Here is a 27630-nt window from a genome sequence, read left to right on the forward strand (position 1 = left end):
GTGTCTAGGAAAAAGTTACCACTGACAGTATCCAGTCAGTGGTAGAGGATGGAAGTCAGCCAGGGAAACTTAACAGGGAAACTCTACAAAGAGCAGCAGGTCAGCCGGACACAGCATGTAGATTAAGAAAATCTGAGTTGTGCTTCTTTTCCCACGCTGAGTCATTAAAACTGATTTTTCGGGTTTCTCCACCTGCTGAGTCTCACTTTAACCCCTGACCGTACCAATGTTCCTGTTTAGAAGCAAAGAAAATAGAGCTAGTTTTAAATTTTCCTTTTTTATCCCAGATTTTGTTTTTCTAATTAATTGATTCAAGCTAAGTTTTTTTCCCATCTTCTGATAGTATTTTATTATTACATTAATACAGCACAAGGTTCAGTTAGCTTTGCAAAAAAAAACAAATAAATAAAAAATGTGGTAGAAAAAGAGCTGCTTTTACTTTCTTACTTCACAGCCTGTCATTTTTCATTTTTAGTTGAGTGAAGAATTTGAATCAGTACCTTAACTTTTACTGGAGTATTTTTCAACACTAGTATCTGTACTTCTACTTAAGTAGAGAATGTCTGTATTATTGCACCTTGGTGACCTGACTTTTATGTGAAAAAAAAAAGATGCTTTCACTTTATTTTGGAGAGAGCAAGTCTCATTTCTATACATTTTCTTTCCAAGGAGCCAGACTTTCTAGTAGTTTTAAAGTGGTCTTGAGCAATAGTTCTTGGGGTTTTCAGAAAGTCTTTTAAAGTTTTTCTCTGGTAATTGGTTGCATTTTCAGGTCAGTACTATTTTTGGAGATACTTATTACGCCATTTAGCAGTGACCTATGAATCATTCAAGCACAAAGAGCCATCTAACTGAAGGGATGAACCAGTGTTGCGTGTATACATAACAGCCAACAAAACAAGGAACCGCTTTTAAATTTGTTAAAAGCAGCCTGTTACAAAAACATTTTTTTCTAATTTCTTTTGTTGAATCTATGAAAAATATTGAATATAACACAGTTTGATAAACATAAAATAATGTTTTGCTCCAACAAAGTGATTCCCAAAACACTATTAGCTAAAAACAGAATATCTCAACACGGTGTGTAGTGCTTCCTTAAAATATTTGAGGAAACTGGGCGAGAGGAGGACGAAAGAAGAAGTAGCAGGAATTTAAAAAGACAAAACAAAAATATCTACAGCAGATAAGCAGTATCTGAAAGTCATGACCTTAAGAAGTAGTTAAAAAATAAAAATCCAACAATGACCTGACACAGGACCTGATAGATACAGCTGGTCCTTGGCAGTCCAGTCCAGTTGATCCATCTACTGTTCATTGAAGTCTCCTCAAAAAGGGCAACTGTCAAGAAGCCATTCTTAAGGAAGGGAAACAGAGAGAAAAGGCTGAGGTCTGCCAAATTTTACAACACCTGAGCTGACAATCAGAGTCAACAGGTCTGATCAATTAATTCAAATGTAACAGTTTTGGTTGAAATCATCAACAGGATAGAGGCACAACAGTGTCTACAACCATCTGTAAAACATGGTGGAGCCTCTGTCATGGTTTGGGGCTGAATTTCAGTCAATGTTGTTGTGGATCTTGCCAAAATGGTTGGAAATATGAAGGGGAAAAATTGCCATCAAATTTTGATGTACCATACAATACCGTCTGGGAAAATTCTGAATGGCAATGACTTCATTTTTCAGCACAACAATGATCCCAAACCCAGTCATTGCAGTAAAAGCATATCTGTATAGAAAAACACACAGTGCAACACTATCAGTCATGGGCCGGCCTCCTCAGAGCCCGGACCTCAAGTTTATTAAAAGCGTGTGGGATCATCTTGACAGAAACAGGTATTGTGGCATTGGCATTGTAACTGTGCATCTACTAGATGGACTGAGTTCAGATATAGAATATTATTATAGTCAAAGGTTTAATCCATTTGTCCACCAAGGCCCAGTCATGAACTAGTGACCAGACTGTTCATGCGAATCACTTTGTGTTACCTGGCACATGCCTTCATATGTTTTATATCGTGTTAAAAGATTAAGGTTTTTGGAGGTGTTTCGGAGGCAGATTTGGTACCATTTAAAAGGCTTGGCATACCTGGAAAAAAAGAAAACTTTTCTTATTTTATTGATAATTAATATTTGCCATCTTAGTACACTCTGCTGGAGCAGCATGCATGCTTCAGGACAGGTCTAACTACATTAAAGGAGCAAAGCACAAAAGACAGAATAATGTTACTTATCAAAGACTATGGGGTTCACCAAACTCTCTATCATTTATATCTGTTACCATCTCATCAGCGTTTTGTGAACAACACGAAGCCAGAGTGTGACATTTGGTGTAGATGTTTAAATGACTCTCAGACTTTGAGCTCGGCCGATAAAGTGAAGTGAAACGTTCTTTCAGCTGTGCACTAAAGCTGAGATGTCGCTGCATGCTGGGCTGTTATTGTCACCGCAGGATGTTTGCATTAGATACACATTAACAATATCTGACAAAGGACAGCTGGATACAGAAATCCTCCACATGCATTTCCCCCCGTTTTAAAAGGGAATTACATACAGGCTCAACTTAAAGCCTCTTGCCCCTTGGAGGCTTATTGAACAATAAAAATAAATAAATAATAATAATCCTGTGTTCAGACTCCTATCCTCCACCTGCCCTGGAGTCACTTCTTTTCCTATGTTACCATGGTTACATTACAACCAAATTACACTCAACTTAATGGCAGGTGAAACAGCTCCACTGTGCCTTTAGTGTCTGAGAACAAGAAACAATAATTAGGTGCGTTTATCCTTAAAACAAAACAAATGCTCCAGATGTTTTGTGTTTCGTGCGAACTTTAATCTGCAGGTAAGCTATTTTCACTGCACTCCGCACGGAGTCATAAATGAAAATCAGAGGGTTTTTTTGGGGGGTGGGGGGGTTGTTAGGGGGGATGAAGCAGTGCAGGTGAAATTAAAAATCCCAATGCAGCCAAAAAACAGGTACGGACACGCAAAGACCTTTTCTTTTTCTCTTTCCCCTGCAGACGGATTCGTTTGTCATCGATGGCACAAATACCACATCTGTTTTTCACAAAAAGCTCGTTTGTCTTCAGCGAGTGTGTAGTCCATACAGCTTTTGTATCTGCTCAGTGGGAAAACTAGGAGGAGAGAGACACTCCCAGGAGGATTCAGAGACTTCTACATTCTCACTCAAGGCTCAAGTCATGAACACTAAGGCCAAACCAAACTGCAAATTGTCTCTCCACAAATGTAATGTGGAGAGAGAATGTAATGTAATGACATAATAATAATAATAATAATAATAATAATAATAATAATAATAATAATTCTGTAGATTACACTGTCCTCAGAAATATAAAGGGACACGCACACAATGATGTCTTCTTAAATAGTGTATTTTTGCGGGGGTTCCGCAGTCCAGATGTGCGGTGCGCCTCCACAACACCCCCGCGCAGCGACGTGACCACGCAAAGCCTACCTAGGGAGAAGCGTCAAGTTTGCCGTTCTCTTCCCCGAGTACACCGGAAACCAGCAGATTTCATAATAAAAGATGTGTAAACCGTTTGGTTTTAATCAAGTAAAAGTAAATGTTTGTTCGGTTATCTGCCTGCACGACTTAACAGATAATGAGATAAAAACACGGTGGCCGGAAGTTGATTTTAGGCTCACATGCCGTCCCTTTCTTGCCTCGGCAGGTTAGTAACGACGGTTTTAGGGTCTTTGAAGCTTTTAACACTAAAAATGGCTGTATTTGATTTAGGTAGTCCCAGATCCCGGTGCGGACGTCATTCCCCACACAGTAACATGTTTAATAAGTGTCAGCAGGATCACGCAGCGCTTTATTAGCACGCTGGAGAGGCTTCACGGGATCCTGCACATGTGGCCTTCCTGTAATAAGTCACACACTGGCTCCTGTTGTTTTAGTTAGAGTCAGTCCACAGACTGTTTTAGCTGTAGACTGTAGGTATCACCTGTGGTCAGTAAATTCAAATATGGGAAGCCCACTTGGCCTGCACGACACTGTAAAAACCTTTTTAAAAATAAGTTTAAAGACTTTTCATTCAGGATAAAGGAAAAGCAGGTAAACGTTGCCCTTTTTTTGAGTATTCCGTTTTTACGCTCTGCGTTGTGTCCGCCTCTCTAACCGGAAGCTGTGCGTCCTCCCTCCGTGTTACTTGACGCTGACCATTGAAGGAAAACGGAGCAGAAGAGCGAAACATGGCGACTTCGAACAATCCGCGAAAATTCAGCGAGAAAATCGCTTTACATAACCAGAAGCAGGCGGAGGAGACGGCGGCGTTTGAAGAAGTGATGAAAGACCTGAGCATAACCCGAGCAGCGAGGGTAACGACACCGGTTCTTGCCTTTTCCTTCCCTCCCTCCTGTCTGCGCTCCGTTTGTTTTCAGCGAGCTGTCAAATAGGCATTTGTAGCGCCGCGGCTGCACGCAGAACAGGTAAACAATAACAAACGACGCTTCCTGCCAGCTGTGGCCGATTTTCTCCTGTCGGTGGACGGCCAGCTGAGCCGACACGATGTGTCGGTCCTCAAATGTAGATGCGTACTGCGGGGACCATCTTTCCTAAAAGTTATTGGCTACAATTTTTGTCCCACGCAAGTGTAAAGCAAAGGGGCGTGCATCCGTGTTTGACAGCGCGCGTCCAGCACCGTGATTTTCCCTTCATCTCGTGGGCTTAGATACGAAGCGATTAACCTAAGGCATATGATATGATCCGTGAGCGTAGAGATTGACATAAAAAATGAATCAGAAAATCGTGGTGCATATAGGGATAAATGTTAAGGTGTGTGTGTGTTTGTGTGCCTATAAACCGCGGTGAACTTGTCTGACGGGTCCTCAGGCCTGTGTGCACTGCAACATGAGTGACATTTACGGCAAAGATGAAGGCCAGCAGATTATGTGGAATTTAAGCCACATACAGCACAGGCCTCCAGAATAAATCCTATGGAGGCAGGGCTTCAGTGGAAACCGCTACTGAGTGGAAATATGATGGACTTAACATCATTGCAAGCATCAACCACTATCCTATCTAAGCTCTGTTTCTCTGAATCTGTGTGTTTGTGTGTCTGCTAAGAAATGATAAAGAGCAACTTAAAGGTCTTTCTAGAATCAGAAAAGCAGAAGTATCATGTAACAGTAGATATCGTGGATGCTGGTTCACAGTCACACAGCAATGGCAGACTGCAGTGCAAAACTTCTAAACATGTGCATTGCTTTTAAAAAAAAAATAGAAATAAGCGCTCACCCGACACTTTGTTAGGTACACCTTACTAGTGATGGGTTGGCCCATTAAGAAGTGCCTTAAATCCTCTGTGTGATTTTTTTTTTTAACTGCAGTTTCCTGTTCTTAGCTGACAGGATTGGCACCTAGTGTGGTCTTCTGCTGCTGTAGCCTATCTGCTTCAAGATTCAAAGATGTTGTGCATTCAGAGATGCTTCTTCTTCTGCATGCTTTGGTTTTAATGAACTTTTTTTTTCGGGGTTATTGTATCTTCCTATCAGCTAGAACCAGTCTCGCCTTTCTCCACTGATCTTTGACATCAACAAAGCTCACTGGATGTTTTCTCTTTTTCAGACCATATTCTGTGAACCCTAGAGGTGTTTAGAAAATCCCAGTTTCTGAAATACTGAAATACCAGCTCACTTGGTCCTGACAACCATACTACGTTCAAAATCACTTAAATAACCTTTCTTCTCTATTTGGTTTGAACTTAAGCATCTTGACTTGACAGGTCTACATGCATAAATGCACTGAGTTGCTGCATTGTGACTGGCTGATTAGATATTTGCATGAACAAGACATTGAGGAGGTGTATCTTAAAGAAGTGGCCAGTGAGAGCACACACAAAAATCGCTTGGTATAAACTGAATATATACCAATCAAGTACATTTCATTTGAACAGGTAACTTAAATGTAACATTTTACATTGCACTTATAATAATAATAATAATAATAATAATAATAATAATAATAATAATGGATTGCATTTATATAGTGCTTTTCGGGGCCCTCAAAGTGCTTTACGATTCCACTATTCATTCACTCTCACATTCACACACTGGTGGAGGCAGCTACAGTTGTAGCCACAGCTGCACTGGGGCAGACTGACAGAAGTGAGGCTGCCATATCGCGCCATCGGCCCCTCTGGCCATCACCAGTAGGCGGCAGGTGAAGTGTCTCGCCCAAGGACACAACGACCGAGACTGTCCGAGCCGGGGCTCGAACCAGCAACCTTCCGGTTACAAAACGAACTGCCTTATGCAACATAGTTACATGGAACATGTACATGTAACCAAATAACCAAAAATCATCAGTTTGGGAATACATGTTAAGAAAAATGGCCTCCCTATGCTTCACCTTTAAACACGTCCTTATCTGGAAACTAATAGAACAAGTTGCATCAGAGTTATGACTTTATTATTATAGGTCCATATTTGTAGACGATATGTCTAGACAGGTTGGTCCCCTTTGAGTGGAGGTCTGTGGCCTTATGTTTTTTTTATCTAGATTTTATTAAGTATGCAATCAGTCGTTTGTGTGTTTTTGGCTGTCAGTAAGATTATGCAAAAACCTCAAAGCTGACTATAATTAAAACCCAGTGGAGAGGTGGAGTATGAGCAAACCCATTAAACAGAGCGAAGCTGGATTGCTTTCTTCAAAACTGCGAGATGGGACAGTGAAACTGGTGAAAGGATGCACTTTTCCCATCATTAATGGAAAGACAAACATTAGGTAGCTCTTGTTTGAGCCAGAGTTAGACATGCTGGAAGGATGCCTCGGGTTTAGAGTTTCACCCTTTCACACTGTTGCCTCCCTTTATGCTCAACTCTCACTCTGATTTTTCTTTTGTGCTTCTCTCCGTACATGGCTTCTTGTGATTAAAGTGACCCAGACTCCCTATTCTGTTGTTACAGTATCTAATCCGTTGCATCAGAGACTGCGTTCGTGTAGCTAAAGTATACTCTGAGGTTGGAGGCTTATCAAAACACACCACTGATGCAGGCATAGTAATTGTTATTATTAGATTTTCTGCCATGCCAACAGTAAGCAGTGGGCTTGCATGAGACAATTTAATTGACTGGTCACGGGTTCTCTGATTGGACGTGGAAAAGGAGGCTGTTTTGAAATAAACACTGGAGTGACAGTTTGGAGGGTTTTCTTTTGAAATGAAGACAGGCACATTCAGTGATACTGAATTATATCTATACTGCTTTGCTTGCACCTTGGCATTCATATAATCTATTCACATTAAATAAAAAAGAAACCGTTAAATTTGACACTAAATTAGCTGTAAACGTTAGAGCTTGCAACAAAATTTGTCACAAAATTAAACAGCTTTTAGTTTCCATCACTTCGATCTTCCTTTCCCTTACTGCTAAAATCAGCAAATCTCACTTTTAGCACTTCAAAAAATTTAAGAAAAATCTGCAAACAGTCCTTTAATGTAAATTAAACAATCATGCAACTTAAAAAGAAAATGTTCTAGCAGGACATCGTATTCAGCTCTTGTTATTAACAAAAACCTGGTCTTTGGTTTTTAGGCGTGTGGGGTGTTAATAGCTAATTTATTACATCGCTGTAACTGGAGCGTGGACTTAATGCGAGCGAGAAACCCTTTTACTTCTTTTCTAAATTTCCCATAAATGCCTGCTGATTTACCTGATGTTGTTCTGCTTGCAGTTGCAGTTGCAGAAGACCAAGTATTTGCAGCTGGGGCAGAACCGTGGGCAGTACTATGGAGGATCCTTGCCAAACGTCAATCAGATTGGAAACAGCACGATCGACGTGCCTTTTCAGGTACAGGATTGCTTATCTTTCCTTTGCCTTTCACATTTACAACTAAAATATACCTGGTGTAGGTCAATTAAATCTGTGGTCTTAACTGCAAAAATATATTGTGTGATATAAATAAATAAATACCCCCATTTTTTCCCAATCCCTATGGGTAAGTAATATCCTGCAGTATTGACTGGTCGCTTTTTTTAGACATCGCGAGGTTCTTTTTCCCTGGACTAAATATTCTTCTACAGGAAGTCACATACTTTGTGTGAGTCACTTATGTAAGCAGTATATGAACAAAAATAATGCTTTATTTAGAGTAAAGAGTAGAAGGCAGTGCAAGTATCCAAGGCCACAGCCTACATTAGGTTTGTATACGGTTGTAGCGTGGCTCGGCGCAGGCTCTGTCCAATAAACACTGTGTACACAGTCCTGCAATAACTTTGAAGTTTATGTGTTGCTGCCGCAGCGTAATAAGAACGTTCTTGAAGCCACGTCTGTCACACCAAATTTGAATTGTGTGTTTTATGTGCAGGGAGCCATAGCTTCATGTTGGGGTTCAGTGCACTCGGCAACAACGTGAACAGAAGCAGAAGTTTTTTTATTGCTTTAAATTGTTTTCAGGAGCAGCTTCAAAGGTGGCAGGAAAGGATTTGCATTAATTGTCGAAAGAAACATAAAAGAAATGTCAGTCTTCAGTGAAAGCCTTAAAACTGATATTGCATAATAATGAATGTTAGAAATTGAAGGGAAAAAGGGTCAGGAGGTTGTGTGTAATTTGTTCTGAATAATAAGTTTCATTTTATTTTGGGAAAAAAAAAAGAAAAAATCATTGCGTTCAGTGCTTTCTGCAACGTGACTGCTGTGTTGCTTAGTGTGTCAGTCTGTGTATATGAGAAAGAAGAGCTGCTCCATGTGTCATTCTCTTAGCCAGTGATGGAAACAGTATTTTGCTTGAAAGGCACTGAAGCTGCACAGCAAGACAGAAAACATCTGTCATGTGGGCTAAAAAGCCCTTGTCCTTGAAATTTCCACGGAATAGCTTTCCTATCAGACAAATGGAACAAGATACCAACCTTAAAAAAAAGGAAAATGTAATGCAGTTTCGTAGTTTTAATTGTCTTTGCCATTGAAATAACAACCCACAAAAAACAACAAACAAACAAGTTGAAGAACACGCGTAGAACATAATGCACACATTTCAGATTTTCTTTTTCCAGTCTTCCGTCATCCTTTTCACCCCGGACCACTTTACCTTTCATTCCTGTGCTACATGCTCATAGGAAGTGTTTATTCTCTGCTGGCCAAGAGCAGTGTAACCGAGGTAAAGTGCTGACTACCGTGGCTGCCGCAGTGCTTTTTGTAGATTAATGACCTCAAAAACTCTCTTGTTATTGTTACACATTCAGCTCTAATCAGCAGGCTGGTGAGGAGCTGAAAGGTGATGTTTGCAATTTGCCCAGTTCATTACGCATTTTTTTTCCTTGTCTTTATTTGTCAGAATTCAGGGCTCGACATGAACAGGTCGACGCGACACCACGGATTGGTGGAAAGAGTCTACCGCGATCGGAACCGCATCACATCGCCCCACCGGAAACCCCTGTCTGTTGACAAACACGGACGACAGATATCCTTTTATGCTGCCTGTTGGGTGAAGTGTTGTTTAATGTTGGTTTTTATCTGGTTTCTGAGCATCAGTTTAAATCAGAGTGCTTGGTCAAAACTTCACTCGGTCAAATTTTTCTTTAGGAGCAGTAGAGTGGCATTTCTGCAGATTATTAGGAATTTACACAGATGTTATCCTACCAATGCATGCCCCATGCTACAGTATTTTTTTTTTGGCCTCTTCATGCTGTTGGAAGCCTGATATACTTAATCACACTGAGAAAAAACAAACAAACATGTTTATATCCTAAAAATGGGTCAGTTTAACCCATTCCTGGGTGCTTACTAGGCATGAATATTTCAGCTTTTTTGTGGATTCAAATGAGAAGTAGCTTTGAAATGAAAAACGATAGGAATCTCTCATAAACTGCTGTAGGTGCACGAAGCCTAAAAACAGGTCATTTTAGCCTGTCGCTACGTGGTTGCAGGGCAACACGATGCCATCATAATGTGTCATGCATAATTTAGCTTTTGCGAATACAAATTAAATGTTACTGTTGTGAAATACAAACGATACAGTGCTTTTATAAGGTGCATAAGTGCTAAAAAATGGATCCTTTTAAACTGTTGCTAGGTGGTTGCTAGGCAATGCGATGATGCCGCAGTATCTGATATAGATAAGAACCTTCCGGGGCCTAAGATGAACTTGTGTGCACAGGTTTGGTTGCTCATCTTCTAATGGTCTCGGAGGAGTTGGTGGACAAAGAAACCAACGCACAGACAGACAGAGATCTCATGCATTATGATAAATATTCAGTGGGAGGAGTTTGGCTGGGAATAACATGGTGTCAACAGCTGAGCATTAGCATCGTGGAGATGTTAATAAACCATAGTCTGCACACACCCACACAGTTCTGAGAACAGGACTAATCACACAGTATAAGTGAAACCACCTGCGGGCTCTCATCATTCTCCAGCAGAAGTCAATGCAAATCTTTAAACTGTATTATTGTTTTTTAAAGCTTAATATATGCATAAAATATACATTTGTGTTTAAATGCTCCTTCATGGTAGCATTATTGGAAAATACACAGTGCAGAACAAGCAATTATTAACACCTTTTCATTAATAATGCTGTTGTATTCAGCCAGCTTTTGAAGTGGAAGTGCTTCTTGATTTCAGATTTTTAGATCTTAATCAAACTGTTTGTGGGCATTTTTGTAAAAGACTTCGGCCTGTAGGTAATGAAAGTGTACCCTGTATTGTAGAAGATCACCAAGCACAGTGCTTTTTTTTATTCATTTATTTTTTGAATTCACAGAAGAGAGTACACTGATTCTGCCAAGGCTTTCATTCTCCAGCTGTTATTTCTTAACCTGCGGTGTCACATTGACAGCTGTCCATATGGCTCAGTATATCTCTCGCCGCCACCTGATACTAGTTGGAGGAGGTAAGACGGTCTCTGATAATGACACAATGTCTCGGCATGGCCTTCTTGCAACTAAATGCATTTTTATTTTCACCTGTCATGAAGAAACGTGTTCAGATAATAACGTAAGACACATTCAGAGTGGAAAGACCCACGAGGCTAACACTCTGACTGTGAAATCCTTCTGCATTGACACATATTTAATGACTTTCACAGATTTCTGCCATTGAGAAAAATTATTGAAATGTTTATATTTACACTTCAAACTATTCCAGTGTCCTTATTCTAGTGTTAAACATTTAAAAAAAACTGACTGCTGTACGTAATGTTGTTGTCGCGCAGTGCTGTAGTTGCCCACTATGTACTTTTTTGTGCTATTCGGGTAGATTTTGTCTATAGATCGCCTTATGTGAGTTTAAATTTCTTGTGCTGCAGGACAAACTCTGACTCAGCACTGCATCAGAGCACACTAACTCCTGCCCAGCAGGCCTCCTTCACTGGAGGATCACAGGAGCTGCAGCCAAAACGAGGTACACAAGATTTCAAAGATGTTGTCGTCATGTAGTGTGAGAAACATGTTCGTTAGTGTGGTGTGTGTCAGCTCACTTCATACAGACACCCTGCATGAAATGAGCTTTTAGCTCTGCCTTGAATTAGTCTATTTGTGCTTTTTAAATTAGTGTTTTTTTTGCATTATCTGCAGTATTCAGTGTTATTTGGTTTTTGGTTTTTTTTGTGATCCTGTTTAGTTTTTGTGGTATTTTGTTGCTTTCTCCTGACGACTCAGTGGAAGCGCCCTCCAGTGTATGATGAAAGGGTTTGAATGCGGCTTTGAAGGCAAGAGGAGGAAAATTGATTGCTGTGCAGATGGTGCGCATTCAAGTACCATGCGAATTTCGCTCCTAATGGCCATGTGAGGGGAATTATGTCAATTTTAGAAGCACTTTGGTTGAATTTGTATGTATCATCTTGGAGAAGTGTTTGTGCTTTTACCCATTATTTGCATTCAGAATTCTTTTTTCTTTTACTAATGTCACACTTCTTGGCTACTTTCTTTTTTTGTTTTTGTTTTTCCACTTTTTAAAGGAACCTTTTTCTTCCCACTGTCACCAAGTGCTCACTCAAAGGGAATTGCTGGGTACCTTGTTATCATTTTGTACCTTACAATGGAATAGTGCTTGGATATATATAAATGTATGTATATATATGTTGCAACTTGACGCTACATACATTAACGACTGCACTTACTCACTTGATCTGATTAAATGAAGGCAGTTATTATGAGCTTTAACAGGCGGGACATCTGTAGATCCGAGAGATTGAGGAGATTTATTTTTTAATTTCTCCATCTCTCTCTCTCTCTCTCTCTCTCTCTCTCTCTCTCCAGTCCTCCTACTCACCGTACCGGGGTCTGAAGCAATTAAACAAGAGGTGGATGAAGATGGACAGAAACATAACTGGGACAGCAAAAAAGTAAATCTTCACACAAAATGTTTTTCACTTGAGTATCTCACTGGTCTTCCTGATACACTAGTTGTTTTTTTTTTCTCCCACTTTAGAACATTTCAAGATCCGAGCCCTGCAAAGTTCCTGGAATCCAGTGAGTTTTACTGTCTTAGGTTGTCTAAGGATACCTTCCTCTATAGTCTGAGTAACACAATGAAATTATGTTTCAGTGTAAATATTTTTGGGGGGCACTTTGGTCTCACTGTTACGATATAGTGTTCAAATCCAGAAAGGAAGCTTCGGCTAGGTACGTGTGTACACAAATCTGATGAATGGGTGTGAATAAAGCGTAGTTTTGAACTGAAAGCATCTGACTGTAGTTCAACATTTTCATTTTGACTCGCTCAACTGCCAAAGGAATGAGAGTGTGGAGCCAAAAGATTTGCAAAAATACCCTGGGCCAAACGCATGAAGTCCAAATATCTCTGGACTTGTTTGCCTCGGGAGACATTTCCAAGTAATCTGAATAAGCTACTGGTGTTGGCGGTTCTGCTATTTCATCACCGAGTATATCGAGCATGTCATCACTGGAGAGTTTACGGCACCCATCTGTTTTTCTGCAGCATTTTCCCGTCTCCAGAACAGCAGCTGACCGCTTCGATAAAACCAGCAGCCCACAACACTGGCGGTTCTCTTCCCGATCTGACCAACATCCAGTTCCCTCCTCCGCTGCCCACCCCCCTCGACCACGACGACCCAGCTGCCGCCTCGTTCGGCTCCCAGAGCAGCACGCAGGCTCTGGGTAACACACAAGGTGGTAATAAGCACTCTCTGCTCTGTTCTCTCTGGACATATCTTAAAGTTATGTGCAGGATATGAAGGATCTTGGATTTCAGCATTTGCCACTTGTTTCGTGCCAAGTTGGGTCTTTAAGGAAACTGTTTTCTTGTGCTGGGTAGGAGTGAACACGTCTCAACCCACAGTAGCCATGGAAATCCAGGCCGGGCAGGATAATGTGATTCCTCTCATCCTGAACGCAGGAGACTCCCACCAGCACCAGAACCTGCAGCTCTCCCCAACAACTCCACCTCTCACTCTCTCCCAGGTACTCAAGAGGAAAGCGTTGTACATTAATAGACATAGAAACAGTGTCAGTATTTGTAGGCAGGCTACAAATACTGAAATGAATGCTTTTTGAGGTTTCTGTCATATAAAGTGCTGTGCTCCCAACAGGCAGCCATTAATGCCATGAACCTGGAGCAGCAGCTGTCCCAGTACGCCTTCTTCAGCCAGCAGCCGTCGTCCCAGACACACCCAAACCAGCAAGTGAGTCTCTATCCAAAGCCACAGCTCAAAACATAATAAACTTCATCTCATTCATATGTACGAACATCCAGTTTTATATAGTATTATGACCACTTGCCAAAAAAAATCAATGAATGAGTCAACAGCAGTTGTTTAACTCAGACGTGTGGCTCCTTTTGTTTTCATTTACCCGTTTTAAACATCCAGAGGATCGCTAAGCATTAGTCCATCTGCATATGAAGCAATTCGCTCACTGTCTGCCGCTTTACAGCTGACAGTTGGTCGCCCTGCCCTGTTGTTAGTTACTTCAAACAATCACCTCAGAGTTGAGAGTAGTTTAACTTGCTTTCTGCCCGCCGCTAAAGCCAAATCACTGCTAGTCACTTCCTCTTGTCTCATGTCTATCACCTTAGGTCAGAGGGAAACTTTCAGCACAACACAAAGCAATGTGCTCTCCTACACAACATGCTGCCAGTGCAGATGTTGCATATCGCTGCCCCCTCCCCCTGGCACTGACTCACTTTCTCTCTCACTCCCTCGCTTTTACCCGTGGTTTGTGGACATCTTTTCATTTTCTCCACAGTTTTGGTTGCATTTCCTCTCCGGTTTTCTCTTTTCTGCCGCAGCCGTTCTTTAAACTCTTCCTTATAAGGAATTATATTTCTTGGGTCCGCTATAGTAGCTGCAGTGGATTCACACTCGAATCACACTCTCGAACTTGTCATGTCATGTACAACATACAGAGAAGCGTCTGATCATGTTTGTTATTGGTAGTAGTAAATGAGTCATTATCATCTGAAGTTGAGTCTAAATTTTGGAATTGATGAAAAATTTTACTTAGTAAAAGTTATTCTGGGTCTTCCAGCCAATCAGAGTCCTGGATTTTCAGTGGCCGTGGTATAGACCTCAGGAAGTTTCACTGGAAATTAGGATCGAGTCCATTCCTTTACAAACCTGTTGCTGTGTTTCAGTTTGTGACGCTGGCGTTGTGGTCTGCCTTCTATTTCATCAGTCTGTCAGCTCCCTAAGCCTCCAATCTCGGGATTATGTTTATTAATGCAAGTACAGCTAATCCCAATCTCCAAGTCTTTCCAACTTCTTCCAATATTTTTGGATTTATGAATGTTTTCATTCTAAGAATGTTCATACATATTATCTCTGTTTATCACATGAACACTAAATCATTTGAAACTATAGCTTTATGTTAAATGTTACTGAACACGTGTCCTAACAAACTGTAATCATGAAGCCGTTCATGTTTAACTGAAATGAAAATGGATTTTTGTGTTCCACAGCCCATTAAAAAAAAAGAATATTCCAAAACTTTGACGTTAGCCAGACTTTAAGATCTCAGACTTAATGTTTATCTGCAGCTGCTGCTGCTGCTTTTTAATTAGATAGATAGCATCCAGATTGTGAATGAGTGAGTAAGATGAAAAATGAGGGGAAAAATAGATAAACTGCATTTAATGACGATGATGCGTTTTGGCTCTCATGGGAACATTCGACTTACTTTGACTTACTTACGTTTACTCGTCTGTGATTCAGTCACCTCTATTGTTGAGATGTTTAATGAGATGGAATTAGAGACTAACCACACCAGAGTTATAGCAGCAGCAGTTCATAAATCAATTATTATAACCATATTTTTTTAATAAGGTTCCAAATAAATAATAAAACCTATGATGATTTCAGTTACCAGTTAGTTGGAAGAAAACTTCGCAAACCCTTTGATATTCCTGTCACGTCTGCTTTTATTTCATTTACTTTGATTACTTTTTGAGCAGATCTTCATTTTTGCAGTTGACTAAAAATAAAAACACACCAACAACTGTGCTTTCCACGTCTTTATGCAACATACTGAGTTATTATCAGAGAGGCTGTAAAAAAATAAATAAGTGAATCCCTGCTAATTGCTTCTCCAAAAGCTGTTTGGATTCAGGTGTTCCAATTATGAAGATGAGACTAGAAGTGTGGGTTGTAGAGGTTGTGCTCAGTAAGAAAGCCATAGAGAGTTTTCTCTTGTGATAACTATGGCTCAGTCACAAGAGCTTTCTCGCTAGGGCTTTTGCACAAACCTCTTAAAAGCTACAGACACATTTCTAAGAATCTAGGCGTTCATCGGTCCACAATGAAATAAACAGAGGAGATAATGACGTGAGGCTATTGGGATCACAGCAAGTGTGAATACACGCGGTCTTGAAGAAGGTACAAAGAACTCAAGGCCAACTGCAAAACACCTGCAGAGATCTCGCTAACTTACTAAAATCTTTGTTCGTGTGTCTCAACTCCCAGAACAACAGATGAGATGCAAGTATAACATTTTGACAAAAAATACACAATGATTTACTTGGAGGGGTAAAAGGCACCAGATGCCAAAAGTAAAACCATATCCCTGCTGCCTCGGGGTCTGGGAAAAAAGACATTTTGTAGTAGAATGTCAGTACAGCAGTCCATGTGCATAGTCAAGTCAGACACCTTTAACTAGAAAGTTTATATGTGTGTGTTTTTTTACATTTTGGCATGAATTTTGACAATAAAATTCAACAAAAACATATAAAACTCTAAAATCTAAACTCCTAAAAAAATCATATAAAAGGCAACTTGTAGCCTTTTATGTGATTTTTTTTCTTTTGATGTGTTTTCATATCTGCCAAGATGCAATAAAATGAGATATGAATATAATGCGTGTGTGATAAGCAAGCATTAAAATTATACAGTGGTGCTTAGTTATCTATTTATGAGTCCACTGCTTATTTTCCAGCAGGCGGGTCTGGTCCAGCTGCCGTCCTCGGTGAACTCCTGCTCCCCGTCAGACAACCAGGCGTCCTCGCAAACCAACATGACCATCGACATGAACGTGGTGAGCAGTCTGTGTCTTGCTGATTTGTTGTAACAACAACCCAGCGATGACTGGTTCTCCTTGGCTGGTTCCCAGTTTTCCCGAAGAACTGTTTTCAGATGGCGTTAACGTGTTGGGCTCGGGGTTTCGCGAACACACTGCCACGTCGAAGTAATCAGAACTGATATCGTAGACGTTCAGCTGTGACGTGAAGTTGTCCAAGAGTGTGTTTTGTAACAGACGTTTTGCTTGGGGAAACAAAAAACGACATGAAAATAGGACTGTGTGTGACAGTGCAATTGTTCTTTCTTTGTTATTTTAACTATGATACAAAACCATAATTTTGCAGTCCCAGAATTTCTTTGTTTCTCTGCAGAGTTCAAGTCCCCCCCAAAAATCACTAAAGCAGAATGTAAAAAATGCACAAAGAGATTCGCAAAACATCCGTGAATCTGAAAGTTTCTGTAAGGCGCTGCTTCTCCTTCAGATCTTGGCTCTCGCTGCTTCGCTCCACTGTTGCGATGGGAATGTGTTTGGATTACTGCAGAAATGAAGTGGCCTACATTCTCTTCATCTCCGTAAAAGACTGTGCGGCGTGAGGTCACGGAAAACGCAGAGAAAGCTCGCTGGGATCTGGATCTTAGACGTGTATTCGTGTTATTAAACCGTTAATAAGGAAATGTTTTGATCATTTTACAAGTAATGTCAAGGAAAACATCACCTTCTTTCATTTTCAGGCGAGTTCAAACAGGTTTACTCGACGCCACTGACCAGGTCACCGGTTTATAGCTCTATCTACAGACCTTGAACTCCTTTTTATCGCTCTCATCTCATGCTACCATTATTTTGCTAACTTATCTTTTAATAGTTTAGGAGTTTAAAGGTTTGAACGCCTCGTTGACTTGCAAATGATTAAACATTATCAGCCTCATTTGATAAATCTCAATTACTTGATGGCGTATCTGTTGCTTACTTGGAAGGTTTTATAGTACTTTTTAGATTTTTTTATTTATTTTGTTAAACAGTATAAAACACATCTGATGATAGGACTGAACAAGAGATAGCAGAGTGGGTTTTCCCTGGTCACTATTTTTAAAAATATTCACTTGCTGAGGTTTAATTTCCAGCGATATTCTTACTAATTAATCCCCTATAGTACTCAGTCTTTCACTTTTCTTTGTTTTTTGCTACTACTCCACTGACGTGAGATCTACACATCACTCGTCACATATTGTGATCATACTTATTACATTTCAGCATTAGCTACAAGTATGCACAGGTTCAATATTCCTCTGATGGCCAGTCTCCTGCAAGAAAAACACCACAGACATGGTTAACCAAAGCTCCTTGTTCAATAGGAGAAGAGTTGCACACAACGAACGAGGGGGGGGGAAACAAAAAGACGGCCTCCAGTGTGAATAACTCAAATGTATCCTCTTGTATCAGGCCTCGTCCCTTCAACAGTACCGCAGTAGGGTTGGATCCTCTGCCAATCAATCTCCAACCTCTCCCGTCTCCAATCAAGGCTTCTCACCCGGAGGCTCGCCTCAAGTAAGGGCGTATGGACAGAACGAGCTGCTGGCTCGCTTTGTATAAACATCACCGTCCCTTGCATCGTAGTGCTGTGGTTATCTCTGCTGAGTAGGACTCCGTGCAGCTTTTTCTTGTTGATACAGATCTGGGCAAAAAAAATAAAATTAAAAGCGAGCCCTTTAGCATGACCCATAACATCAAAACAAGCATTTCCCCCCCTTAAGTTAATTGTATTGTCATTATTTATGTATTTACACATGATTACTTTCTGTGTTTTATAAGCCAAAAAAAGAATAATATCTATTAGTATCTAATAAGTAGATAAAACACAGTGCAACCTCTATTAGTTGACATTTTAACGAGCAATAGCAGGAAATCCTTGGGTCTACCGACAGGCATCATTAACCTTATGAATCACTGATGTGTTTTCCATGCTTGACATAAGAGGAAGTGAAACCGCGCAGTGAAGGAAATACTCTGGGAGAAAGCTGTCTGTGTGTACTTAAAGTTAATAATATATACATAGAAAATGTGCATTAAAAAGTTCTATTCCTGATCTGAATGATCGCATTAAGCGCTGACAAACTGTGAACCCTGAGCAGCTCTTGTTTTGCCCAGATCTGACCACCAGTCTCTTTAAGCAGACTCTTAGTGTCATTGATGTGTTTTGTGATGTAGCCGTGTCCCCGACCTTCCTCCTCCTCTGCTGCTTTTTGTGGTATTTGCATCGCAACTCCACCGTTTCCCTCCCAGTCTTGCTTATTAGACTGTGAAGTGGAGTTTGTTTTGTTCTTTCCCATGTTTGTCAGATCTCTGTGTTTATTGTGGGTTTGCACCAGCATGGGGGGGAATGGGTGAGCATCAAGGGAGGTATTAATCCCCTTCGAAGGATTTTTCAGGAAAAGCTGTGCAAACTGAACCTTGCTTGCAACGTAGTGCATTAAGATAAACTGAACACACCCAAGGTAAACATGGATTAGGGATGTCAGTGATGTGCGTGAGACTTAGTAAAAGCATGTAAGATTTGCAAAAGGTAGTGCTGATAATCTTTTAATCACCTATTGCTAAGTGTTCTTTCTTAAATATTGTCTTGAATTACACCTTTAAAAGTGCCATCTAGTAAGCCTTTACTGGTCCAAAGATTGAAGTTATAGTTTCTGAATTTTAAACGTGCCCTTGTGTGTTTGAGATGTGGAGAGAGAGAGAGAGGAACGTGGCGAGTGACAGAGTTGATTCATGCTGTGTGTGCATTTCTATATGTTTGCTTTCCCAACTCGGGTCTTTCCAGAGCTGAAGTGGCTCACTCGTAGTCCCGAGGTTATCCACGGGCCAAACCATAACCGACAGTCTGTGTTCTCTTGTTATCCTGCTGTGCCCCGTGGGGAGTTGTGCAGCGCACACAGATAATGTGGTTTAGAACTAGGTGGAGCACAGACTGAGAATATGATCCAATTACTTATACATTAAGAGGCCACAATGAAACGGGAGAATTCCTGCTGCTGATTCGATGAGGACATTCAAATGAGGAATTTCAAGAGAATTAGCTTGCGCTGGATGAGTCGGTGGAGGGGAGAATAAAGCCACAGAGGGGATTGCATTTTCAGTGATTCCCTTAATTTTAACGCACATTACATCCTGTTTGGTTTGTCTTAATTAAAACGTGGAAGCCAGAAGGCAGGAGAGGAAGCTCCTTTTTCATGTAAGGCTTTCCTTTTGTTGTCCTTACGTAGACGATTTGGAGCCTTTGGCAGGTTTGCATTTCAGTGTATTATGTGTACAGAGAGCTGTAAGATATCGGCAGCTGATATTGAAAGATTTTGCCTCGTGTGATTAATTAAGCCATTTATTGATTTATTTTATCGTATAATATATTTATTTACATATCTGCAGATTACTACAACTGTTTTTTTCTTTTATTTTTTGCAGGTTTTAAATCATTTTTGTGCAATTAAAATTAATTCTGCAAATAAGAATACATGCAACCTGTGCTAAAAGAAGGTTTGTGTTGCAGTAATGTCACACAAATGTGCAAAACGTTATGGCAGATGCTCAAAGACTTGTGAGGGCCTCCTCAAGAAAGAAAATCAGCTATAAGCATTTTATAGAGGCATATAAAAAATGCTAATTATTCTAAGCCTTTGTATCTGGTTGTTTAGACCCAAGGTGTCAAACATGCAGCCCACTTTGATCGTTAGTGGGTCAGACCAGTGAAACTACATCATAAATGTGTAAAATTCCAGTAAAACATCTGGTAGTTTATTGCCTAGACGGTGCTGTAATTCCGAGATTTTTTCTTTTTCAAACACAAAAGATAAAATAAATACACTGATGGTGCATCATTCACATAAAAACACTAAATGTGTTGGCATACGCAAACTGGGTGGGCATTTGTACATTAAAAACCTCACACATTTCCAGACGTTGTGACATGTTGCAGTGTTCTAGCTGCTTTGACTGTCTCGTTTTGTATATCCCGTGTTTTATGTTTAATGTATTATGTCTGAAGCCTTGATGAAATATACATATATATATATATATATATATATATATATATATATATATATATATATATATATATATATATGCTCATAATGATGGTGCGCACTTGTAATTTTGACCTGCATCTATAATAAACAGATCACTGCTTGTTTGTTGTTGCAGCATAACTCCATACTGGGCAGTGTGTTTGCAGACTTCTACGACCAGCAGCTGCCTTCCATTCAAGCCAGTGCGCTCTCACAGCAGGTACAGGCTCTGTCTGTGTCAGATAGAAACCAATCATCTTCACATGTTTTTCCTGCATTTACCTTTCTCCTACTTCAAGGACTTGTTGCATTATTTCTTTCTTTTGGGATTGCCAGTTGGAGCAGTTCAACATGATGGAGACCCCCATCAGCTCTGACAGCCTGTACAACCAGAACTCCCTCAGTTACTCCCAGGCTCTTATGATGGGTTTGACTGGCCACTGCAACCCTCAGGACACGCAGCAGCTTGGATACAGTAGCCATGGCAACATCCCCAACATCATTCTCACAGGTGCTGTTTCGACACTTCACAAGGCTTCTCAAGACATGCAGCAAGTGGCCTGTTAAGGCAGAGACCCAGACTCTAAAGTGTAGAACTGGTAGATCCAAGTCTGGAGGAACTTGTGATTCACGTTTTCTTGTGGGTCTTGTGACAGTAACTGAACAGAAGAAGCTTCAGAAGAAGCTTCACAATGATTTGGTTGATTACTGGATTGGTATAATGCATCACACTGGATGGAAGCAACAGCACTTTGTCATTCAGTCGTTGCATGCTGCCGCAACCCGACGTGTTGTTACATTTCTCACGAGTTGCACATCAAGGATAAAAAAGGTGGTTGCAGTTATGACGGAAGTTACGCGTAGATTTCCCACATAAGTCTAAATCGGGCATAAATCACAGGATAAAAAAAATGAAAGTCCAACTTGATTATTTATGCTCTGAGCAGTATGAAAGTAGCGGGCTACCAAACTGTCATTCAATCACTAGAATGTTAGCTCTGACATTGTTAAACATGCTGCACAGAGGTATAACACTTATCTGCATGTAGATTCAAAGATAACCATCCTCTTAAGGTTTGCCTTTAATAGTTTTGAAAAAATTAGCCCTCCTAATAATCAGCTTCACTTGTATATGTAATTACACTTGATATGTAATTATGATGCCAAGCTGTCCCCTTAAGTTGTTATCAAATCACAACCCACACTCCTCTGCATTCTTTTGTTTTCATTGAAGTTGTCTCTAATTTTAGCCTTCCTTCTCTCCCTTAGAAACCTCAGTGAGATGAATAGTATTTGATTTTTTCAATATTTTTTTTTCTTGTTGTCTTTCCACAGTGAGTGGAGAGTCTCCACCCAGCCTGCCCAAGGACCTGTCTGGCTCGCTGCCCACAGATGTCAGCTTTGATGTGGACTCCCAGTTCCCGCTGGACGATCTGAAAATCGACCCGCTGACGCTGGATGGCCTGCACATGCTCAATGACCCGGACATGGTCCTCACCGATCCCGCCACCGAGGATGCATTTCGCCTTGACAGGCTGTAACAAAAGTAGCGGGTGTAACAGGTGTGTGAACTTTGCTACATAAAGCCGAGGGTTTCTGAGGAGAAGGTATCTAGAATCAGGCTGATCAAAGGCCTCATCTGGGCTGAGCATCAATTCCACACGAACCAACCCAATCGACTCCCACAAATGAGCTCTTAAAATGTTTCTATAGACTGCTGCCAGCTTCCCTTTAATGGTTCTCTCACTACCTTTTGTAATTAATGGATCCTGTTGCGATTTAGATGATATACCCGGTTTTTATTCGAGGAAGCTTAATGAAAATTTGGGGGCATAAACAGCCCGGTCTCTAATTCTCCATCAATGACTGGCTAAACTATGTCTGTAGAGCAAACCCGTAATAAATCACACTATAGCGATCGCACGGCTGTTAACATAGAGTAGCTTGATGACTCAGAGGAAACACCTGTTGAGCTTAACCTCCCTCTGTCCCAAGCTGTAATGGAAGCCCCGGTGAGGCGATGAGTCACCCTTTTGCAAGCTCATTTATTTTTAGGGGATGCTGAATTTTGATTTTTATCATAGTCAGTGGCGGTCATCAGTTTATGCATGAAATCACAAATCACTGTGCATACTTGTTTTGCCTTAATAGCGTCTACATTTTGGTTTTCATGCAAAGACGACTCTTATGTAGATGAGGAAGAAAGAGGGAAAAAAACAAAGAAGCATTTTAGGGATGGAGTAATTTTTTACAGGTGGTTTGGCCTACGTAATCCGCCGTTGTGTCGTCACTACCATATCATTTATCAGCTTCATTTATCGCACCTAAACGGATAAATGAGGAATACGAGCTAGATGTTTACAGGCTTTGTTTTATATTTTACATGTACAGAATGTGATTAGAGTTTGCGTAACGGTATCTATGCAAAACTACAGCGATCGATTTGGGACTGTAAAATGAAACACACACATCGAACCCTTATACGCAGGAAGGCAGCGTGCAGGATTCTTAGAGGACGCACGCCGACCGTGCCATGTTACTTTTGAAACTGTTTCCGTTCTTTCAGACTAGTGAGGTGTAGAGATGGTGGGGGGAAAAAAAGGCACACTGAGCGTGGCACACAGGATTACTCCCAAAGATGTGACCTCAGCGTAGTTGAAATATATATATGTATATTTTTCCAGACAATTGAACTGCCTCTATAATAGAACAGAATTGTTGATACAAAGAGAATGTATTTAGGTCACATCTGTACAACCATGTTGTTGCCATCCTGTCATCCTCATTGCCTCTCATAACTAGCCTTTATGTCCTTAAGGACACATATTGTTTCCCCAAAGCGGATATGACATCCTGCTTTAAGTTTTATGTGTTGCTTTGCTCGTTTCCCTGACACTACAGCAACTCTATGTATCCGTTTTCTCGTAGCGCTCGTGTTGTCCGTGCCCTTTATCGGTTTGTTCCGTATCGCTCTGGTCGCTCTCGTAGTCGTATGCTTTCGTGCTTTAAAAATCCTCCGTGAAATCAGTGCGTGTTTCAGTAGATGAGTCCTTTGAGTTCATTCAGAAACGTGTCTCATTATTGCACTTTATGCATTTATTTAAAACACTGATTTCTCAGAGTGTATATACCAAACCCCCCGTCCCCACCTACCCTCGTGACTGTTATGTGCACTGGACCTGTCTGTCCTGTCTTTGATAAAACTTGCCTTCTTGTAAAAAAAAAAAAAAGAAGAAGAAGAAGAAAAAAAGAAAAGAAAAATGAAAAAAGCAAATTGAATTATAGTTATTTTTTGAAAACTTCTATAAAAAATCTATTGAACAGAGCTGAGTTTTTACTCAGTCGGTGAGTATTTTGTTACACTGTTACACATTTTTCTTTCCTAAATTTTTTGCACGCAGGTGCGTCTGTCGTGTCGCTGCAGCTCTGACTGCATCATGTCGGACTAAAGAAAACCAAACAATGCTCGAAGACGTTTGTAATAAATTATTAATCAGCAAAAAAAAGAAAAAAGAAAAACAAACAAACCACGGTTCAAGTTACAAAAATAGTGCATTGGACATTTGCAGTAAGTGTTATTGTAATACTGTGCCAGATGGGATGAGTCAGTCCCTGAAAAGTATTTTGCAGAATTAATATTGCAGTTCAGTGCAGGTAGAATAAAATGTAAAATAGATATAGATTCATTCCCAGGACACTATTCGGCTGTTATGTTCCTGAAACATCGCGTCTGTCGATGTGTGTCGAGGAACCCTGTGCCGGCATATTTATTTTCATGCAACACAAAACTATGATTGAATCTTAAAATTAATTTTTAAGCTTTTTCCTTTAAAAAACAACAACAACAAAACAAAATATTTCAGATGCATCATGTTTGTCAGTGACCCTGCGTTCTAGTTATCACTGTGGGAAAGCGGGTTGGTTGTTTTTCTATTTTAATAATTTTGTGACTGCACGAATCTCCTTAAGTGTTTTCTCTTTATGGCTTGTTTTTTTAAAAACTCATTTTATTTTTAAGGGTTAGGTCGATTTTGTTTGTCTGAGCAAGCGTGTTGTTTTTTCCCCCTTGTTCGCTAAACTCGTCTTTTGTCTCTCTTTGATTCTGCATCGTGTACAGGCTACGTAACTGCTAAGTGAAGCCTAAAAGCATCAGATATGTGGTAATCAGCCTTTCATGCACATGTAGAAGCCGCTGTTTGATACTGTGTTTTATACCGCAATATCCAGTATGCGCTTATTTTCCCGTGGAACACCCACACAGAGTTTTGATTATGTCATGGTAAATCTATAGACTAGCTTTGTATATTGCTGTATGGTAGGAACAATGTTTTTCGTGCTTTACGTGATATGATGTCAAAGTAAGAAAATGCACTGAGAAATACTGTGCTGCAATATGTCATTGTGGCTCTATATTCTCTGCTGGACCTCCAGACTTTATAGTGAGCCTGACATCTTTTGTGGGTTCTTTATTTCCGTTTGTTTTTTGTTTTGTGTTTTTTTTTTTTAAAAACACTTTTTGTGCTCATGTAGATAAGCGCTGACTGATGCGTCGCCTGTTACTGCCACCTTTTTAAGCAGTAACGTTCAAGTATCGCACCAGTGTTTACAGAGACAAGAGTTTACAGCAAAGCAACGTTTGTTTTCCTCTACCTTAAAATGTTTCAGCTGAGTTAAATACTGTATCTGGAAAAACAGACTACATGCATGTAGAACCACTTGCAGTGTAGATTAGCTAAACAATTTTGTGGTTTAAACAGTGAATCAGTAATGTTGAACAGTTATTTCAATATTATTATTTATTAATTCAGAGTTATCTGATATTTCGTTTGGACCTCGTCCATATGCATTTCAAGGCCCTTGAAGCACTTTTCATTTACTTGAAAAACTTTTATTCTGCAGGAATTCCACTTCCTGTTACATATGAGACTATTTAGATTCTTTTGGTCTTTACTTCAGAGCAGATTTGTCTACAGCACTGTATCTTTTTTCTCCTTCTTTTTAAAGTAAAATCAACATTTGCACCAAAGGTAAAAAAAAAAAAAAAAAGAGAGCCATAAGTAATGGAAAAAATTTTAAACTTTTATAAAACATCCTCTTTTTTTCCTCAAATGATCCCATTATGGTTCAAATTATTTCATATTTACCTACAAAGTCATTGTTCAGGTTGGACACAATTACTGATTTCTACAACATGAATTAAAGGGGCACCTGTTATGCATCTCCTTCCAGTTATATTTGCTCTTAGAATGGGAGACACTAATAATAAACAAGACCACAGTAATTACTTTATTGTGTGTTGAAGTAATCTAAAGCCTGTCCTAAATGCTTAGTTTTTTTCTACTCTTGGCTCTGTATGATGTCACTGAGAGTGGATAGTCTTAATATGCTCATCAAAGGCCCCAGTGGGATAGGCCTAGAGATAATTTGGCAAGTGAAGTCACTATGAAATTGATTTCTAAAACGTGTCTGTGGGTCTTATACTTTATGTCACTCGGGCCACTTGGGTCCCAGTGACGCTACTTTCGTGAAGGCCCGTGCAGACGCCTGCATGCCTGCTTGGTTTTTTTTTGTGACTTGTCCAAAGTGAATTTACAATACAATGCACCAACTACTAGGCCTGAACTCCACCCACCTTTTGTTCAAACCTTCTGTATGTTTAAGGGGAAAAGAGCTAAAACAGCCTGTTGCATAAACAAAAGCTGTCCTGAGAAGCTGCACCAGGGCCCTCTCTGAGATACGTGGGGGTTATTCTGTACTGTGAATCCTGCACGTCTACTCTAGAAGAGTCAGCAGTTGTTTGTTTTTTTAAATTTGGTGCTGGAAATGAGCATAACAGGTCCCCTTTAATGAAATGACTGCTATATCCTGTCCACTAGATGAGAAATCTATTTTCTGCATGATGCCGAATTTCAAAGTATCTTGACATATTGTATTTTGCTTTAAACTAACCATTTAGTTTTGCCTTTGTTTTATAAATTTGTGGTGAAATTGTATTTTGTAGTGAAAAAAAAAACACTGAGACATAACATGGACACGATGAGAAATAACACGAGTAAGAAAAACCACATACAAATACTGTACAGTCAGACTAATAGTGGCTCTGTGACACAAGCTGTTAAAACACAAACTGAATCAGGAAGATGAAACAGAGTCACGGTCATGTAAGGTCACTCCCACAGCTATGAATCCTGTGAGTGCATTTCGAGGACGGCCCAGTGCTGGTTCAAGGCTCACACAATGGCAGCTAAAACGTTCTACAATGTATTTTAAGTTGAGTGAAACTATTCCACACACTGCAAATGCATTTTACTGCCGTGAAGAGGTGCACTATGTTTCTGTAGTGCACTCGCAGCAACAGGAAACATTATGCTCGTATAATATGCAAATCTAGCATTCTGCAGCAGAGCTTGGCAGGTCTGTACTTTTTCTTTTTGAGCTAACCCTTTAAAAGCGACTGGTCCAAACCTTGTTCTTCAAATTGTGCGTTTTCTATTTTAACTGTTAAAATTGGACCAAAATAATCCAAGTTGGCTGTAAATGTGAGCGACGTTATAGATTTGGGGCGGGGCTTTCCGTTTAAAATGTACCTGATGTATTTTTCTCGTGTGAAGGCTTCTGTCTTTGTATCTTTGCATTATTATTTGTAAATGAGATGAAAATAAATATATCTGAATAAGCCAAGACACTTGATTTCTCGTATTGTGTTTTTTTCTCATTAGCTTGACTCCAAAAAGTACTAGAAAACAAAGGCATGCAGCAGTAGTTTCATGGTGTTTGCAGCCCCCATAACTGGCATAACTTAGACTTTCTCACCCACTCCAGGACTTCAGTTGCCCTGCCTCTCCCACTCTTTCCGCACCAACAGTTTTAATGAGTTTCTACTTTTTTTTATGTGGGATGGATACTAAAGCTAAGACTGCTGGTGAGAGGACAGTCTTTTCTATGTGTTAAATGTGTTCTGGGCTTTGCGTGGATTGGATTATGTTGTGGTTGTCAAGAAATTAGTTTGAGATTAAATGTTTTGATTCTATTTGGTTACAACAGTTAACCCTAAATGTGTTTCCTCTTATTGCTGATTATCCTTAACTAAAACTAAACTAAAAACTAAAACTAGATCTGAAATAAAATGTTCATTAAAAATAAAAACT

General features: G+C 40.0%; 1 protein-coding gene across 3 annotated transcripts; it reads left to right on the plus strand.

Moving 5' to 3' along the window:
• The first annotated feature begins 4181 nt into the window (after positions 1-4181).
• Positions 4182-27165, plus strand: crtc1a (CREB regulated transcription coactivator 1a). 3 transcript variants are annotated; one of them, XM_006786746.2, is made up of 15 exons: positions 4182-4343; positions 7699-7815; positions 9299-9424; positions 10791-10852; positions 11267-11361; positions 12219-12304; positions 12391-12431; positions 12901-13091; positions 13237-13382; positions 13511-13603; positions 16347-16445; positions 17871-17975; positions 20619-20702; positions 20819-20993; positions 21818-27165. In XM_006786746.2, exons 1-15 carry the CDS (start codon positions 4218-4220, stop codon positions 22021-22023), a joined length of 1752 nt encoding a protein of 583 aa, XP_006786809.1. In that variant the 5' UTR covers positions 4182-4217; the 3' UTR covers positions 22024-27165. The 3 variants fall into 3 exon arrangements, with proteins under 3 accessions (XP_006786809.1, XP_006786810.1, XP_006786811.1); XM_006786747.3 differs by having other exon boundaries at positions 16350-16445; XM_006786748.3 differs by lacking the exon at positions 17871-17975.
• Positions 27166-27630: the final 465 nt, after the last annotated feature.

Source organism: Neolamprologus brichardi, chromosome 18 (genome assembly GCF_056152115.1).
Source record: "Neolamprologus brichardi isolate AB-2024 chromosome 18, ASM5615211v1, whole genome shotgun sequence".
Taxonomy (NCBI): domain Eukaryota; kingdom Metazoa; phylum Chordata; class Actinopteri; order Cichliformes; family Cichlidae; genus Neolamprologus; species Neolamprologus brichardi.